The 17,231-nt window shown below is 43.0% G+C and overlaps 1 protein-coding gene across 16 annotated transcripts in view; it reads left to right on the forward strand.

Moving 5' to 3' along the window:
* Nucleotides 1-17,231, forward strand: part of MAPK8IP3 (mitogen-activated protein kinase 8 interacting protein 3) — a 58,752-nt gene that overhangs the window by 32,425 nt on the left and 9,096 nt on the right. For 11 of the 16 annotated variants that reach the window (XM_079320368.1, XM_079320376.1, XM_079320378.1 and 8 more), the window contains 15 exons: nucleotides 2,224-2,281; nucleotides 3,240-3,392; nucleotides 4,679-4,760; nucleotides 6,490-6,641; nucleotides 7,218-7,274; nucleotides 7,722-7,892; nucleotides 9,332-9,458; nucleotides 10,733-10,828; nucleotides 12,056-12,217; nucleotides 13,154-13,319; nucleotides 13,779-13,964; nucleotides 14,567-14,750; nucleotides 15,524-15,643; nucleotides 15,899-15,979; nucleotides 16,659-16,726. In XM_079320368.1, coding sequence (XP_079176494.1) covers nucleotides 2,224-2,281; nucleotides 3,240-3,392; nucleotides 4,679-4,760; nucleotides 6,490-6,641; nucleotides 7,218-7,274; nucleotides 7,722-7,892; nucleotides 9,332-9,458; nucleotides 10,733-10,828; nucleotides 12,056-12,217; nucleotides 13,154-13,319; nucleotides 13,779-13,964; nucleotides 14,567-14,750; nucleotides 15,524-15,643; nucleotides 15,899-15,979; nucleotides 16,659-16,726 — 1,863 coding nt within the window. Of the gene's footprint in view, nucleotides 1-2,187; nucleotides 2,282-3,239; nucleotides 3,393-4,678; nucleotides 4,761-6,489; nucleotides 6,642-7,217; nucleotides 7,275-7,721; nucleotides 7,893-9,331; nucleotides 9,459-10,732; nucleotides 10,829-12,055; nucleotides 12,218-13,153; nucleotides 13,320-13,778; nucleotides 13,965-14,566; nucleotides 14,751-15,523; nucleotides 15,644-15,898; nucleotides 15,980-16,658; nucleotides 16,727-17,231 lie in introns of all 16 variants that reach the window. The other 5 variants (XM_079320374.1, XM_079320375.1, XM_079320369.1 and 2 more) reach the window with 3 other exon arrangements.

Consider the following 17,231-nt stretch of genomic DNA (forward strand, 5'->3'; position numbering starts at 1 on the left):
TTTCTTTTCTTTTTTAATGTGCATTTTTTCTGCATTCCTTTCATCCAGTCATCATTTGTCCATATGTCTTGCATCACCTTAGTTTGTTTTTTTGTGGTGGTGGCAATACCTCTCCAAGAAGCAGGATGTTGCTGCTCTGTGGAGGTCCTTTGGGGATTCCTGTTTTGTTGTAGTTGATTATCCGCTTTGATGCTTCACACTGTTTGCTTTACTGTGGGAGGAAGATGGTGTAGGTGCTTTGCTGGACAGGGCTTTACCCAGACCTCACCTCCCTTTGCTCCTTGCCCCAGAGGGTTGAAGAGGTCTCCTTATAGTCTTTCCACACTGAAAGTTTTCTTCCCATGAGCAGAGCAGTGCAAGATGATCTTGTAGTGCCATTCCATGGCTCCGGGAGGATTCCTCCTGTTCTTTATTGCCAGAGGAGCCTTTCCAGCCTCTAGATGGTTAAGGCATTGGGCTGTCTCTGCATCACACACAAGTAGATGTGGTGAAGGATACTGCTGGAATACTGTGTGTCCTTTAGTTCTGGCATGATAGTTCACCTTCTCGCCCAGAATTTCTTTCTCTCCCAAAAACAGCTGCAGAGAGGGATGTATGACTCAAGAATATGAAGGAAAATATATAATCCAAAAAAGATGGGGATGAGCATTTTCCTGGATGTTCTTTAAACTTTAAATGTTTTTGTGCCAATTTAATGCCTTACAGGCTAAATATTTAATTGACTATTTGTAGAATCACTAAAAATGAGCAAGAAAAGAATTTAGTAAACCGAGGACTTCAGGGTCTTCTGACCTACATGTGGCATTGTCACAAAAAAGAAAAGGGCTATAGATCCTTCACCCTACCAACCCGAAATACACTGTTTGCATTGCAATTAATGTTTCCCACTTCTGTGCTGTTGGAATATTCTCTGACACACATTGCCCGAAACATCAAAGTGATTAATTATCTGTCACTAATTTTTCAAAAGTTCTTTGAAAATGCTGCTTTAACTCATTCTTGCTGGGAATTTGCTTTTGTCATCATAAATGCATCCCATTTAACTGTGAGAACAGGATATTTTTGTTGAAGTATTTGTGGTGTGTTCTCACTTCTCATGCACTGCCATGTTCCTCTAACTTCCATTTAATTCAAGTTTTTGTTGTTTTTATTTTCTGCAAATACTAATTAATCTGCAAATGATGTATCATGAAGACTGTTGATGTCTTTGCTGTGAAGGAAGAGAGAAGGGCAGGACAAATATTAATTGTGGGGAGACTTCTTCATACTCTGGGACCTGTGGTGAGATACCAGTTGCACCCCTCAGCACTGTCCTCCAACAGGGAGAGGCCTCTCTGCCTTCAACTCTCAGGTGGCCTCTGTTCCTCATTATAAGACAGAGGCTGACCATGGGACAATAAGTCCTTGGTAGCAGGAAACAATCCAGATGTGCTTTTAGTCCTTAAATGTAATTGGTTTTATGAAATACTGTATTCAACCTTTTCTCTTAGCCCCTGATTACAAGATCAGTGTTCTGCAGCTGTACCTGGATGCCCAAGTGCAAGTGCAGTGTCTGCTCTAGGTATTGAGAGTGGGTCTGAAGTGGTGGCACTAAGACTTCACATTTTAAACATCTGTGAGAAAGCTGTTAGAGCTAGATGTAGCAAGGAACAATCCATAGTCTTATTAAAATTGCTCTAGCAGAAGGTAAATAATGGGAAAGCCTTTCATGTGCATGAAAGGTGTCACAACCATGATCCCACATCATGCAAACAGAAAATTTGGTATACACTAAGAAAGAAGAAAATCATTAGTGTGCAGATCAGGACAGCAACTTGGACAGTGTGCTGCTATCTTCTGTGAAAAACCCATAAACTCTGCATTCATTCTGTGTGAGGAATGATAAAAAATGTTTGCAGTAGCTCAGGGCTGAACCAGGTGTTAATGCCTTGACTTCCCTGATTGATGTTAGTGAAGCTCTTCCCTCTGTCCCTCTCAAAGAGGTCTGTGAAGGTTAGGATGAGAAGCTAAGTCTGAATTTGGATTTTCTACAGTACACATGGGTTTCTTTGCTGGTGCCGTTTGGTCATTCAGCTAGAGACACTCCTCTTTCCACACAGGAAGTAGGAATCTAAAAAAGCCTAACAAAAGTGATTTCTTTTCCTCAAGCATAAGTTAGGCAATGCCACAAAAGCTGCATGTTTCTAGGAGAGCAGGTGAAAACTGCCTGGCCTTTCTTTTCAGGAATGGGCAAAGAAGTGGGCAATCTGCTGTTGGAGAACTCTCAACTACTGGAGACCAAGTAAGGAACTGTTGCATGCTCTGACCTACCTACCTGGTTATAAATAAGATGTCACCTTAGAGTAGGTCTTGGCCAGGACTCCTTCCTCATTTGTTTATCTAACTGGTTGTCCTGAATACTTGTTGCTTCACTTGCAGAGGAAGAATTACTCTCCTGAGCTGTTTCCTAACTGCTTTCCTTTCTGCAGGCATTTGGATAAATCCTCTAGTCATGTGCTTCTAGGGCCCGATGCCATCTGAGATCAGTTGCAAGTTTTCAATTACCTTGACTGGGAATCCGTGTGTTTGTCTGAGCCTCTGTGAGGATGTTGCTAATAATAAGGTTTTATTTGCAAGGTTTGTTGTTAGGGAAAAAATCGTCACTGTTGAGTTCTCGAATATTTTGTAGTTCATGGAGGAGAAGCAGACAATGTAATGGAGTTGGTTTTTGAGAAAGTCTGGCAAACCAGCTATTAAAGCTGAGGAGCTCAGAAGAGGAAGGCAGAGTACTCCTAGGGTAATGCTGGGTAACCTACTGTGATGGGAAGCTACTGATTTTATAAATTTAAAATGTTTTGGAGCTGATTGGCAATGCATATTTCTTTTGCCATCATCTGTAATTATCCTTAATTGCAGATGACAGCAGTTCTGAAAGGTGTATTTCAGACTTTAATTCTGTCAAAAATAGGTAGGTTGCTCTACACATGCCTTCTGCAGTGTTATGCCATCTTCCAAAGGAGAGGTTAGTCAGGATGCAGGAATGGACAAACCTCATCTTGAGCAATTCTGGTGACTTACCTGTTCTTTTGCAGGTCCATCTTCCCAAAGTTTAATTTCCCTTGAGTCATAGCTGGACTGAATTGTTAAACACACTTGTTTTAACTCTCCTTGTCGTGTCTGTGACTTTAATTAAAGGTCTCTTTTATGGACAGCTGCTGGTTTTGAGCAGTTTTGCTTATTGTCCCTTTTACACCTTTAAGAAATGCTTTGAACGTTGTGAAGAATGATTTGATTGCCAAGGTGGACCAGCTCTCTGGGGAGCAGGAGGTGCTGAAGGGAGAACTGGAGGCAACAAAGCAGGCCAAAGCCAAAATAGAAACCAGAGTCAAGGAGCTGGAGGAGGAGCTAAAGAGGTGAGTGGTTACCCCCCTGCCCCAAGGAGCTGGGAGAGTGGTAAACGCATCTCCTCTGTTTTACTCTGTTTCACTCATGGGATTGGCATTGGCATTCAAAGGTACCTTAGAGAGCACCACAAGACTGGATTAGGATTCTGAAGCAGCAACTCCAAACCCAGGCTCCCTGGAGTGAAGCATTAAGGGTTTGAATTTGCAATTAAAAGCCAACCAACCAACCACAACAACCAAAACCATCCAAAACAAATAGTTTTAAAAGAAACGGCCAAGACCTTGATCCTCCTAGCAGCCAGGATAGCTTTGAGAGAAGTGAATGCCCATTCATTTACTGAAAGAGCTCATACAGAATTGCGCAAGAAATATTTAAATACCTGTATCAGTAATTGTTTCATTGCTCATGTTAAGAGTGAGAAGAGGCAGAAGCGATTCTGAAGTCTGATACAGGAAGATGGCACTTTTTATCTTCCTTTCAAACTAGAGAAACTATCCCAACTGCCCAGGAACGCCTGGGTGGGATGGTTTCACATCCGTATGCACAAAGCTGCCTCCTGGAGCTCAGAGCAGAACAGTTCCATTGCGACTGGCTGTGCCTGACTGCAGGTGCTCAGGGCAGAGGACAGGACTTTTTCTCCAGCTGGAATAGAAGGTTCTGTAGTCTGAGCTCAGAATCACCAGGAATAACAGACTGATCTCTTTGTTCAGAATGTCTGAAATGGAAGTAGTCTTGCAAGCAGGGCGATATTTTTTAATGCCTTTTGTAATGCCTCAGGTAGGAGTTTAAAGAAACTGAAAGCACTCACTTAAATACTTTCTGTATTTTTTATCACGATTTGCTGTTCTTTACCATTTTGGCAAACTGTTCTTCATGTTCTTTTTTTCACTGCATTGAATCACAAAGAATCAGATAATCTACTGAAACTGGAAGCAGTCCAGCAGAAACATTTAAGCCAGCATTTTCCCTATTGAAAATGGCTCAGTTCTCATCAGTTATTTGAATAGCAAATACTTGAATGTAGATGCTGGTTCAGAAATAGAAATTGGCTGGATTATTCTAGTGGTCAGTATTTTGGTACTCAGAACAAATGTTTGAAAAAATGGGGTGAGGTTGGTGAGGCTGTTCAGAGTAATGTGCTGGAAGAGGGATGAAAGTGCCAGAGAAGCATCTTAAAATTTGTACATTTGATACACATGGTGATAGATGCAGCCAGACTTCCCATAGCTGGTTCTCTTCCCAAAGCCAGCCATGGTGTCACTTGCTGTTTTGATCCCTTTCTCCTGTTTCCTAGAGTGAAATCTGAAGCAATTGTTGCCCGACGAGAGCCCAAAGAGGAGGTGGAGGATGTAAGCAGCTATCTCTGTACAGAATTGGTATATGACATTACTAAAATGCCTGCGGGGAAAGGGGGTTGATTTATTTACCTATATTGCTTCATGTATACAAGTCCTGAGATGCAGACTGATGTGCCGTTGTTAGCAGTCAGGGCAAGGGTGGTGAATGGGTTGTGGCTGATGGGCATGAAATACCTTCATACAACCTTCAAACCAGAATTCTGGCACAGAGGAGCAGCCAGCTCAGTCGCAGTACCACCGTGCAGGAAATAGTTTCTGCAGCCAGGTGCAAGAGGACTGCCCTGCTCAATACCATCCTAATTTAGAATTGAATTCTAGTGTGCAGTGAGGATTCTCTCAGGGTGTTAAACTGTCAGGCTTTTCCAGAAGAGCCTGTCCCCATGTTGGCAGTAAAGATGTAGCTGTGAGGACATCATGCAGTGAAATCCAGCTTACACAGCCAGGTTTGCAATAGTGACTAACATCATGTCTTAGTGCTGCATTTTTCTTGTTAATTCTTTTCCATAAGCCAGTACTACCTGTTACAGGGGACAGACAGAGAAGGCTCGTGAGTTGCTCTTCAAGGAGAGCTCTTGAAATGGTTTTGGCTGGGGATAGAGGCTTTTCAGCAAAGATAAACTATAGCTGAAAAAAAAAAAAAGAAAAATCAAGCAGTAACAATATTTTCCTTGTAAATGTTCTTGCTATGCCAGGGAATTCCATGCATTGCTTACCAGTGTTACTGTTTTCTTTCTTACACAAGGTAGCAGAACAGGTTCAGTTTTAGCTTAAATCTCTTGATTTAATTGGAGTGAACTTGGTCTGTTGAGAATTTAGGTAGATAGCAACATTTTGAAGTTGTGTTTATAAGCTGCTGAAGAGAGTTGGATTTGTTTTCAGCTGAACGGACAGGAGGTCTGGTTCTTTTTTTAATTAAAAAAGTAATTGAAAGATTCCTTTTTGTTTATACAGTTCTTGTTTTGACTAGTCATACAGATTTGATTCAAAACCAAGGAGTCTGTAGAGAGGGACTTGGTTAATTTGTGCTGTTCCAGCTCTCAGCAGCACTTACCAGCCAGGCTGAGCTTGGGAATTGCCACAGTCTAGAACTACCCTGTGCCACCTCCTAGGAATGAGTTCCCAAAACCCTTGCAGTCTACTTTTTTTGTGCAGATATTTTCTGCGGCTTCGTCATGTTGTTCTCATTTTCCACTCTTCAAAAGGGACAGACTTTGACTCATGTTTTTCCCAACCCAAAGCTGTCTGTGCCCTCCATTGGAAGGTCGTGTCACCAAGGAGGAAAAGGTGTTTCCTTAGTTTCCTGTACCCTATCTTTATCCATCTGTACTAACAGAATACCTCCTTTCAGACCTCCTGAGGAGGCAGATGGCATTATGTGATGCTCCCTGCTGCATGTGAATGGCTTTGCTACCGAATGAAAACTTTGGTTTCCAAATTTCTGGACTAACAGACCACTGTCAGTTCTTACCATTCCTTGCAGACTGTCAAAGCACATTGCTGGTTCTACACTGGGGTGTGTTTATGTGAGGGCTTTTTGTTCAAGTTGGTGGTGATCCTCATTCTAATTTCCATGGGTTTGCCAAACACTCAGAGGTCCATGGCCATAGTTTAGAGCTCACTGTCTGAATTAGCTCCTGTGGGGAAATGGGGTGAAATCAAGCTGGACAGAAGAACTAACAAATATGTGTCTTTCCCCTGATTTTCCTGGTACTAACCTCAATCCCATTCCATCTTTTGTTGGCTGAAGCAGTGCTCCTCCCCTCTGCAGGACAACATTCCCATTGCCCAGCGCCGACGCTTCACCCGTGTGGAGATGGCCCGGGTCCTGATGGAGCGCAACCAGTACAAGGAAAGGCTGATGGAGCTCCAGGAGGCTGTTAGGTGGACAGAGATGATCAGGTGAGGCTGAGTGTTGGGTAACCATCCCTGTTTAAGACAGAACATGTTCATGTTTTACCTTGTGGTCAACACACAACCCCTACCAACATAGAGTTGAGACGTACTGGGAGTTTTCCGACTGGAGATGCTTCTCTCCTAATACCCATTCTTTTTCTGTTGTTTCTGGGCTGCAAATCTCATGCTACTCATGTTATTTGGAGACACTTGACAGTTGTTTGTCTTGCTTGTTTCTTGTGTCATTATTGAGCTGGGAGAAGCTGTACCTTCTGATTGATGAGTTCTAAAGGCTACTGCTTGAAATGATTCTAATGCTGATTTCTGTAGTTCCTACACTGTGGCAGACAGTGTTACAGAGACTTCATAAAACTTCATGTTAAGCACACTTACTTGCCTTTCACATTGATACTTAAAGTGGAGGGGTGAGCTTGCATTGAAGACCAGTGCATGTCCCTTTACGGTGTCTTCTGAAATATGTTAGAATGAATTCTGACTTTGAACATGGCTTCCTTGATGGAAGTGACCTGCTGCTTGGTGAAGATGCAGAAATTAACTTGGTTCTGCTATATTTGTCCATAGAGCTTCCCGTGAGCACCCATCTGTCCAGGAGAAGAAGAAATCCACCATTTGGCAGTTGTAAGTTCTTTGGTGGTTCATGCCAGATTAAGAAAAGGGGGAGTGTTACTGTGTCTCTGACCTTAATGTCAGATTGAAGTGTTGTTGGCTTAACCTTTTTGCGTTCAAGGGCTTCCTTTGTTCCTAGTGAAATTAAAATCATATCTGCCCATGCACATTGATTTTACTTCACAAGCTGAAAAAGTTAATGAGTGTCAGGGTATGGAAACTGTCTTACACTCAGTTAGTTGTAAAAAAGGGGTGTTTTCAGAAGGTGCTTGTTTCTGGAAGCTAAAAACACCTTTTGCCAATCAAACTAGGGATGTGGGTTTGGATTTGAAGTAGAGCAGTTTTTGTGACAGGCTTACAGCCTTGGATCCCAACGTCCTGTTTCCCCTTTTTTGCATCTATGGTACCTGTCGCCCCAGGCGACTTTTCTCTTACTTGTTGGCCTTTTTCTGTCCCTAGCTTCAGCCGTCTGTTCAGCTCTTCCTCCAGTCCTCCCCCAGCAAAGAGGACCTACCCCTCTGTGAATATCCACTACAAGTCTCCCACCACAGCGGGGTTTAGCCAGCGGCGCAGCCACACCATGTGCCAGATCTCCTCCGGCAGCCGTACCCTCGAATTCTTCCCTGACGAGTGAGTGTGGCTGTGTGCCAAGCCAGGCTCTCCTGTGGCTCACCCAAAGAGCAGCAGGGTTTTCCACTTTGGAAATAGTCTGTGTGATGTTAGTATGTCTCTGTTCTCTGTGGTTTATCTCCCTGAACTTTCACCCATCAGTTACTATATGGATAGGTTCAGCAAACTTGTCCTCCCAAACATACAGTACTACCCATGGCTTTTCAGGCCGTGATAAATCATCTCAGCAGGGACCATTGGAGCTGAAGTTGGCCCCACTGTAGTTCTGCACTTGTATTTGCAGACTGGGATGGAATGAAAGAGGGTTTTTGTGGTGGAGTGTAATGGCAGCATCAGGACAAAGGGATGAAATGTCTTCACACCCCTTTTGAAAAGGGGTTTAAGTGATGATAAAAGTTCTCACCACAGCACATTTAAGTTCAAGTACTTGGTTTTAATCTTGACCAATCTTTAATCATGCTAAAAATGAGCCTCTGAGTATCACTACTACAGTCTTAACCCAAATTCTTTGTGTCACTGGCTTGAAAGGAGAAAATTCTTCAGTGCTTTACGTGACTTCACAACATGTTCTGCCATTGCAAGGGTTCTGTGGTTTCATATGGGGTGTGTTTTTGTGGAAGAACTTTGAAGAATGTTGTGGTAAAGTAGGATAATTTCTACAATAAAAAGAATTTGGTAAAAAGACACCAAATTTTGCAGAAGGGTAAATTTAAACTTTTTGGATACCCACTGCCCTTATTCCCTCTTTCTCTTTGATGGCATCTCACAGTCATGCTGCAGTGTCTGAGTACTTCCCAGCAGTGCATTACATAAGGGGCTGCCCAAAGGCTTTCATTTTTCTGCTGATGTTTGTACCTCAGAATGATACCTCAAATACCTTTTGAGAGCTGTAGGTGGCAAACAGCATTTGATTATATTAAAATGTGTCTAAAAACACACAGATCAAGTTTTGGTTTAACCTTTGCCATTGCAAAGCTGGAGTTGTTCTGTTGGAACCAGCAGTTAGTGTGTATTTTGCTTGTCAGCAGAGAAAGCCTAATAAAGGACAAAAAAAATCCAGAGTTGATTATAATGAGGAGGGAAAGAACTGAAAATGCCTTCCTGATGGAGACACTAGATTAGTAAATTGTAACAGTGCAGCAAAAATTGGTGTGGTCTCCTAGATAAGTTTTAGAGAAGGATTATTCTGTCTTTCTGAATGGCTCGTGGAACATTATAAGAGGGGATGACAATGACTTGGCTTGCCACATCGTTCAGGTGACAGATCAAAACGTCTGTGTCTGCTTCTCAACAGTTTTTCTGTCTCTGATTCCCTACATCTATTTTCACAGCTGGATTTGGTTTGCTGTGTGTGCCCTCTCTGATACTGGCCACACTCCCTTTACCCTCAGCTCCTGTCTTTAACTGTCAGCTGGGTGATGCTGTGCTTCTCTCCTCAGTGACTGCACGTCCTCGGCACGCCGTGAGCAGAAGCGAGAGCAGTACCGGCAGGTCCGGGAGCACGTGCGCAATGACGATGGGCGGTTGCAGGCCTGTGGCTGGAGCCTCCCAGCCAAGTACAAGCAGGTAGGGACCGTGCTCTGGACAGGCTGAGTGGGTGTGATGTTAGTCGTTTACTAAGGACCTTAGTCATTAACTGTTGTATTTAGAGGTACCATGTGCATGTTTTTTTTGGTATGATAATTTTAGGCACAGACCGAATTAATGTTTTGTGTATCTCCAGCAAAGTTAGTGGAGGGACAAAGTTTCTTTTGTTATAATTGGGTGTAATGGTTTTGAAATCAAACCCAGTTAAAGACTCCAAGTCAGAAGTACAATTTAATAGGAGAAAGGAGAAAAAAATAAAATACATGCAATAGTACAAAAGAAAAACCACTGACAGAATACAACCTGATGCTGTATAGTTAGGGTGGTGGTAGGAGTCCGGATGAAGTAGTCTTCTCAAATGATCCTGCAGAAATCCTAGCAGTGATCCTGGTAGCTCTTGTCCTCTGTAAACCAGTGGGCAAGGGCTGTTTTGGTGTTTCAAATCTCAGTTTTTATATAGGTAGGAAAGGCCTAGCTCCTCCCCTGGGTGGAGCATCTCACAATGGGATTATGTAATTTTATCGGTCATGCAATGGGACTCAATGACCCATTAACAGAAGATACGTTCCTGGAGGAAGGGTGGGTCCTAGGAAAGATAAAGAACATTGCCCCATCTGGTTTTAACAGATGGCCCATTAGCAGAGGATATCTCCCACAGAGACAAGAATCACTGCCCCACCTGGTTTCAGCAGATAGTGATCATTACATTGTAATCTAGGACATTGGGCTGGAACATTAGTTATTTCATTTATACTCTGAGAACTTCAACAGTCATTTAGTATGAATGAAAACAAATACAGATTCTGCCCACTTCTTCCCATCAGCAACACAAAATCAAACAACATCAGTCTCATTTGTTGGCTTATGACAACGTTTAACTGGTCTGAGACCCCCTGAAAGGGAGGAGACTGGCAGCATGGCTTGGAGGTTTCAGACCATAGAATCGTTAAATTTGGAAAAGACCTTTAAGATCATCAAGTCCAGTTGTCAGGATGGAAGGGAGTGCTAGTATCCTGGCTCTTTGCAGGGAGCATCCTTTTCCTGTCAGCAGGGCACTGGGGCACTGATAACTGTGAGATGGTCTGTTGGGTGCACTGCTCCTCTCCCCTTAAGGACTCAGTTTCACACAAGATGTGATAGGAAACCTCAGCAGCAGCCACCTCTGGTTGGTTCTGCCACATTGATTCCACCTCTCTTGCCATAGCCCAGTGTTGGCAGCTTTATACTTTCTGTTTTGTCTTTTCTCCTCCTAGCTGAGTCCCAATGGTGGTCAGGAAGACACTCGCATGAAAAATGTCCCTGTGCCTGTGTACTGTCGCCCACTAGTAGAGAAGGACCCAACTATGAAGGTATGTTGTTTCTCCTCACCATGCAGTCCAGAAAGGGGACATGAAACAAGCAAAGAATTTGGGTCACTAAGCCTGCAGTTTTTACAATAATCTGTATTCTTTTGACATTATATATTCCACATTCTATCTTCCATTTTGTTTTTTTGAATGGTGGTTTGTAGTGAATGTAGGGAAAAAGTATTTTTGGACAAAATTCTCAGCTGGTTCTGGTTGGTAGGTCCACTTCTGCTCTGTGACATCTTTTGCTTTTTTGAGACAATTCATCAACAACAGCAACATTCTGTGATTCTAGTGCTTTTGCTAGGACTCCTAAGGGTGTTATGGAAGCCGATAAAAACATTCCTGAAAATGACCAAGTGGAAGTAAAAACGTGTTTCATCACTCCTTAAATTCTACTGTTGACCAGAATCTATTGGTAACAGGCCAGTATAATCTGGATTAGATATTTGTGAATCCACATAATTAGAATGTTACGAATTGCAATTGGACATAAGTGGTCATCTGTGCAGGTGGCAGATTTAGCTACTGTAACTGGTTGTTTGAAATAGCCAGTTTGTCATTACTTTATTCAGAGCTGATTTTTAGAAGTCATCCTGATGGTTAAATTGTAAAAAAAAAAAAAAAAAAAAAAAGCTGTTGTTTCTAGAAGGTTCTAGGTGTGACCTTTAGATAACTTTCTGTGCAGCATCTTTCCCTAAAGTTTTAGATAAATCTAGTTTTCGTTTCTGTGCTCTTGTTCCAAGTATTTTCTAAAAAAGGTTCCTGGAAATAATTCATAGGAGGTTAGCTGGACTTGATTTCAGAAAACTGCTTATATGGGACCTAAACTAGCAGACTGTTTTTACACACTTCCAGAGATGGGGCAGCCACAGGCTTCTCAGGGCAACCTGTGCAAGGGCCTCACCAGCCTCACACCCTCACAGGGAAGAATCTAATACGTCATTTAACCTGCCTTCTGTCAGTTTGAACACATTAAACATCTGCCATGTCCTGGTTTGCTTTGCTGCAGTAACTAAAAAGCAGTGATATTACTGGGCACAGAGATCCTCTCTCGGTCTTCCCTCCATCAAATCTGATATCTTCTAGTGGAAGTCATCAAGATACGGTGTTTCCAACTAAATGTTTTGAGTATTTCACATTTGACAATTCTCCACAAAGGTGCCCATATTCAAAGAGACCATGAAGCCTGCAGAATTCTTAGTTCAGATTCCTTCTTCTGTTTCTTAGCTGTGGTGTGCAGCTGGAGTGAATCTCTCAGGGTGGAGACCTTTGGAACAGGAGCCTGGGAATGGGCAGAAACTAGATCCTGGGCATGATCCCCTCACCTGTGATAGGGAAGTGGAAGGCGAGAACAACAAAAGTAACCACACATCTCCAGAGAAAAAAAAGGTCAGAAAATAAATTTTTTTTTTTTTTTTTCTTCTGATGTTTTTTCTCATTTCATCCCTATCATACCCCTTTTCTTAGTACCTTTGTACTATGCCATAAAATGCTCTTGTACCTGTGGGGCAGTGCTGTGGTGTGCTGGCTCTTCTGTGATTTTTGGTGTGATTTGGGACAAATCATGCAGTATAAAGTTTTCCAGCTTTTGTTTTTAAAATGTTTGGAATTCTGAATAAAATCCTAATAATAAGGGCAGTTAAATGCTTGATGAGGTTGCCAGAAAGAATATAAAGCCCTCATCATTGTAAATTAATAAAATAATAAATTCATTCAGGCAAAGCTTTATTAAAAGAGGAGATTCGGTGGGTTCATTTGGGCCTCTTGAGATTTAATCAAGTTCTGATTTCTGGTAGTCTTAAATGATTTTTTTTTTTTTCTATTTAAAGAACCGAGCTTTTGTAATTTGCAGATAATAATAGAATATTTTATGCCATCTGGTTTGTAGAGTTTTTCTCCACACCTGTCTTACACTGCTGTGTTATACTCTCCTAAGACCAGCTTGCTTAAGCTGATGAGTGGGTGCATCCCAGGCTCAGGGCATTTTGGATGACTGAATATTCAGTGATACATTTGTCAGACATCTTACCAGAAAAATTAGTGGCCAAATTGCTCTTGCCCTAAGGAGTCAGACAGGCTCTTTGGCCAGTGCTCTGGATACTAGTGCAGCAATATGAATGGAATCAAATAATAAAAATAAAAATTTAAATATAAATTATTAGGCAGCTGTATAAAAGATAAAAATTTCTTCTGTAGTTCTACTGTAGAATAGAATATGTTATTTAAAATAAATTACGTCATATGTAAATGTTGCCAAGCACTGTTGGGCTCAGGTTGATCCAAGAGGAGTAGTGGTTGTGCCCATGTGTGTCTGCTCTCCCAAAGGCAAAGGAGCTCCATGAAATGGATGCCACATCCAGCCGTGTCTGGATCCTCACTAGCACACTGTCAACCAGTAAAGTCGTGATCATTGATGCCAACCAACCTGGCACAGTGGTGGACCAGTTCACTGTCTGCAATGCTCACGTGCTATGCATCTCCAGCATCCCCGGTGAGTGTGGTCCAGGCTGGGGTCTATATAGGGTCACCTGCCCCACTGAGGAGTAGCAGATGTCCTCACTTGGGAACTATTCCCTGGGCTTTGTTGTGTTCTGTAATTATTCCCCAAAACCATAACCCAGATCTTGCCTTCCTGTAGGACCTTCCTGTGGAGATCACTCCCTGTTTAGTGTTTAGTAAGTCATTCCTTTGGTACACAAAAGGTGTTTTTTGAAAGCAGGAGTGAGCCTTGTCTGGTGTGGAAGGGCTCTGTACCTGCCTTGCATACTGATACTAGGGATGTAGGGGATCTGCTGTGGATCAGGCTGCTGGTTGATGCTGTGGTGCCTCCACAAGGTGGTGAACCCCAAGGATCAGCATCTCCCATCATTAGGGTGACCTCAGGAGTACAGCTACATTAAATTAGCAGTGACTGCTTGATTTACATGAGAACCTGTTCTCTGCCCTTCAGCGGCCAGTGAGAATGACTATCCCCCAGGCGAGATATTCTTGGAGGGGGATGTGAATCCTGAAGAGACAGCTGGAGCAGATGGTGTCTTGGCAGGGATCACGTTGGTGGGTTGTGCAACCCGCTGCAATGTGCCACGAAGCAACTGTTCCTCACGTGGGGACACACCTGTGCTGGACAAGGGACAGGGTAAGTTTTGGGATGTAAAACTTAGTGACATATCAATTACAGCTAGTCCTGTAAAAGCTCATGCTGTTCCAGCCACATCCTCCTGTCCCCAGGTTGAGCACTTCAGAGACCACCAGAATTTTATTATGATAGAGGAGTACCAAAGGCCCTTCTGGTACGTTTCTTCTTAGAGCCCTCTTTTTTAATCTGATTCACATACTGCAGCCCGATTGCAGGAGTCATACAACAGAGTATTTTGAGCATGTGAGGTGTTTGCCCTGCTACACGTGCTGCTGTTCTGATGGCTTTGTTCCCTGAGCCTTGGGAAGCCAAATAAACTCACATGCAAATCATACTGTTGCCCTTGCTGACTCCATACTGTAGTGACAGCCTTGGAGCCCTTCCAGCGCTGTGCTGTGCTAGTCACAGATCAGGCCTCACTTCAAAATAGTGTCTGTTTCCCATCCAGGCAGAAGATACTGGATGAGCTGCTGTGTCTGTGGCACAAGCTCAGGGCTTGACTGAATTTGGCAAGGAAAAATAAATTAAAGAATTGACAGCCTGATGTCTATATAGTTAACTTACCAACTGATTCTTCAGCATGTCTCACACTCGTCCTGCAGGTGAGGTGGCTCCTGTCTGCAATGGGAAGATCAACCAGTCTCAGTCTACTGAGGAGGCAACAGAGGCTACAGAGGTCCCAGAGAGCAGTGCCAGCGAGGCAGAGCCAACGCAGACCCGGCCTGGGCCCCTCACTGAGCACGTGTTCACAGACCCTGTCCCAGCCCAGGCACCCAGGCAGAACGGGTAGGTGGGCTGGGGTCAAAGTCATGGTTCTGTTCTATTACTGATCAGTTCTGTTTTCATAAGCTTAGTGATATGAGAAGCAGCCTCGTTTTCTGATAAAGTGTCAGACTTCTATCAGTTTTGTGCCGAAGCAATATTACAGATGGGATAACAGGGAAGGAAAAAAGTGAAATTAGAACAGACATGGCGTGCCTTGTAACTGACTGGGTCAGCTGTTAAGATGCAAATATTTGGCCTCTCACTATGAACTTAGACATGGTTAAGGCAGGTCTCCCGAAGCTCATGTACACTTCATGTCCTTACTGAAGGAGCTTACTGATATGTGTGTAGAAGTGATGGTTGATTTATTCTAGTAGTACCTCTAATGTCCTGTAAAAGGAACAAAGAAACTATTCACCATTAAAAAAGTTCTTGAGACAAACAAAGCTGAAGTGATGGCCTGAAGAACAGGGTGGAAGTCTTGGATACAGATTGTTCCTGAATGCCCATGTTGTTCTAAGTTGTTTCTGTTGAAGTTGGAAATGAACAGAGAAAATACTGTTTGTGTACTAGTCTTGCTAAAGTCAGGGTCTGTAGATTTGAAGTACTTTTTGTTTGTAAGGGGAGGAGAAAGGAAATACTTTAAATTGCAGATTTGCACTTGAAAACTACCAAAGAGAAGGGAACTATTTGTGTTTTCAAGGGCCTATACCTGTCTGTGCCAGGCTGGTCTAGGTGTGCATTCTCTGCACTGTTGCTGCTAAATCTCTAACACTGTTCTTTTGCCTCTTCAGGGAGAATGGACAGCTGAAGATGGAGCCCAGCACAACCGTGCCAGATCAGGAGTCAACCAAGGATGCTGGGACCTGCACCAGTGCTGCCCCCACCATGTGGCTGGGAGCTCAAAACGGCTGGTATGTTCCCCTTGGGCTGGCAGATCTCTGTGTCATATCCCTGCTCTAGGCTCTTACTTTTCATGTCCACACACCTTTGGTTCACTGCTTATTTCATTCCTCACTTCATTGCTTAGCTCACCATAGTCTCAGGGATTTAACATCACTTTCTTACCTCACTTCCACTTTTCCTACCAAAAGGGAAGAGTCAAACCAGGGCAGGCTGAGGGTGTGGGGCCCTGCTGCTAACCCTCCCCAATTTGTCCTCTCTCACAGGCTTTATGTGCACTCAGCTGTATCCAACTGGAAGAAGTGTCTGCACTCAATAAAGCTGAAGGACTCTGTGCTGAGCCTGGTGTAAGTGTGTGTTCCAAGGGACCTGGAGGAGAAGGTTCAGGGCCTGAGCAGTGCTTTAAAGGGGGTTAGCAGCTCTTTGTCACAGACTTACAGAATCGCAGAATGGTTTGGGTTGGAATAGACCTTAAAGATCTTCTTGTTTCAACTCCTGTTGTGAGCAAGGATTCTTTCCACTAAACCAGGTTGCTGCAAGCCCTATCCATGTTCCTCCTGCCACAAGAATGTGGCAGCCACAATTTTTTCTTTGCTTTCCTAAGTGTTTTGTGAGAGAAGTTTCCCAAGTTTTTTGCAATGGGAAAGCCTCATACCAACCCATTGTCCGGCTCAGTTGCAGTCCTGACCCGATTCAGTGAATACATGTCTAGCAGTATCAGGAGGAAGTAACTGGGGAGGAGAAAGGCAAAATTTCACTGAGGGATAAATTAGGGAGAATTTGTTGAAATTGATGGTGTTTGTATTGTGAAGGGGAAGAAGTTCCTCAACAGAAAATTTACAGATGTCATGATCTTACTGCAGTGAAGGTAAGAGATGTGACCTCTTGCAGGATGTTCTTGCAATGCTGAACTGACTGGGAATTTTGGAGACTGTGTAAAGCTGGTGTGTGTGGATGGCAGGAAGAGTTTTTTGAGTCACTGACTTCTGTGTTATTTTTAATGTATTTACTATTCTGTTATTTCAGGCATGTGAAAGGGAGGGTCCTGGTTGCTCTGGCAGATGGAACACTAGCCATATTTCATCGGGGAGAAGGTAAGAATCAATGTAATAGAGAAAACAAAACTGGGCCGTAAGTGTTGCAGTGGATTAAGTGCTCTTCTGAGGTGAGAAAGTTGCTGGCTGCTGGGGCACAAACACATAGCTATTGTACACATAATCACTATCCTGAACTATCTCAGGTGTACTCAAACACCACTTCCTGAGCTTTTCTGAACAAAAATGTGTGTATGTGCTGTGTAGCACATGTGGAGTAAATATGACACTTTTAGGAATACATATGCAGTGCAGTTGTTTGAGGTACAGTTAGTAAATTTAGTTTCTGATCCTCTATGCTTGTGGGTTTTGTTTCCCTGTGGCTTGAGCAGTTTCTTAGCTGTGTTCACATCTGACAGCACATGGAAATTTGCTAACTGTGATGAACGTTGACATATAAAGAACTTAGTTATTCATTGAGTAGCAGTTCATTCAGTAAGAAGAAATATAGATATTTCTGGGCTTGTGCAATTCAGATTTTGATTCAGTCTTTGTCATGAGCTCA

Source organism: Erithacus rubecula (genome assembly GCF_903797595.1).
Source record: "Erithacus rubecula genome assembly, chromosome: 17".
NCBI lineage: Eukaryota > Metazoa > Chordata > Aves > Passeriformes > Muscicapidae > Erithacus > Erithacus rubecula.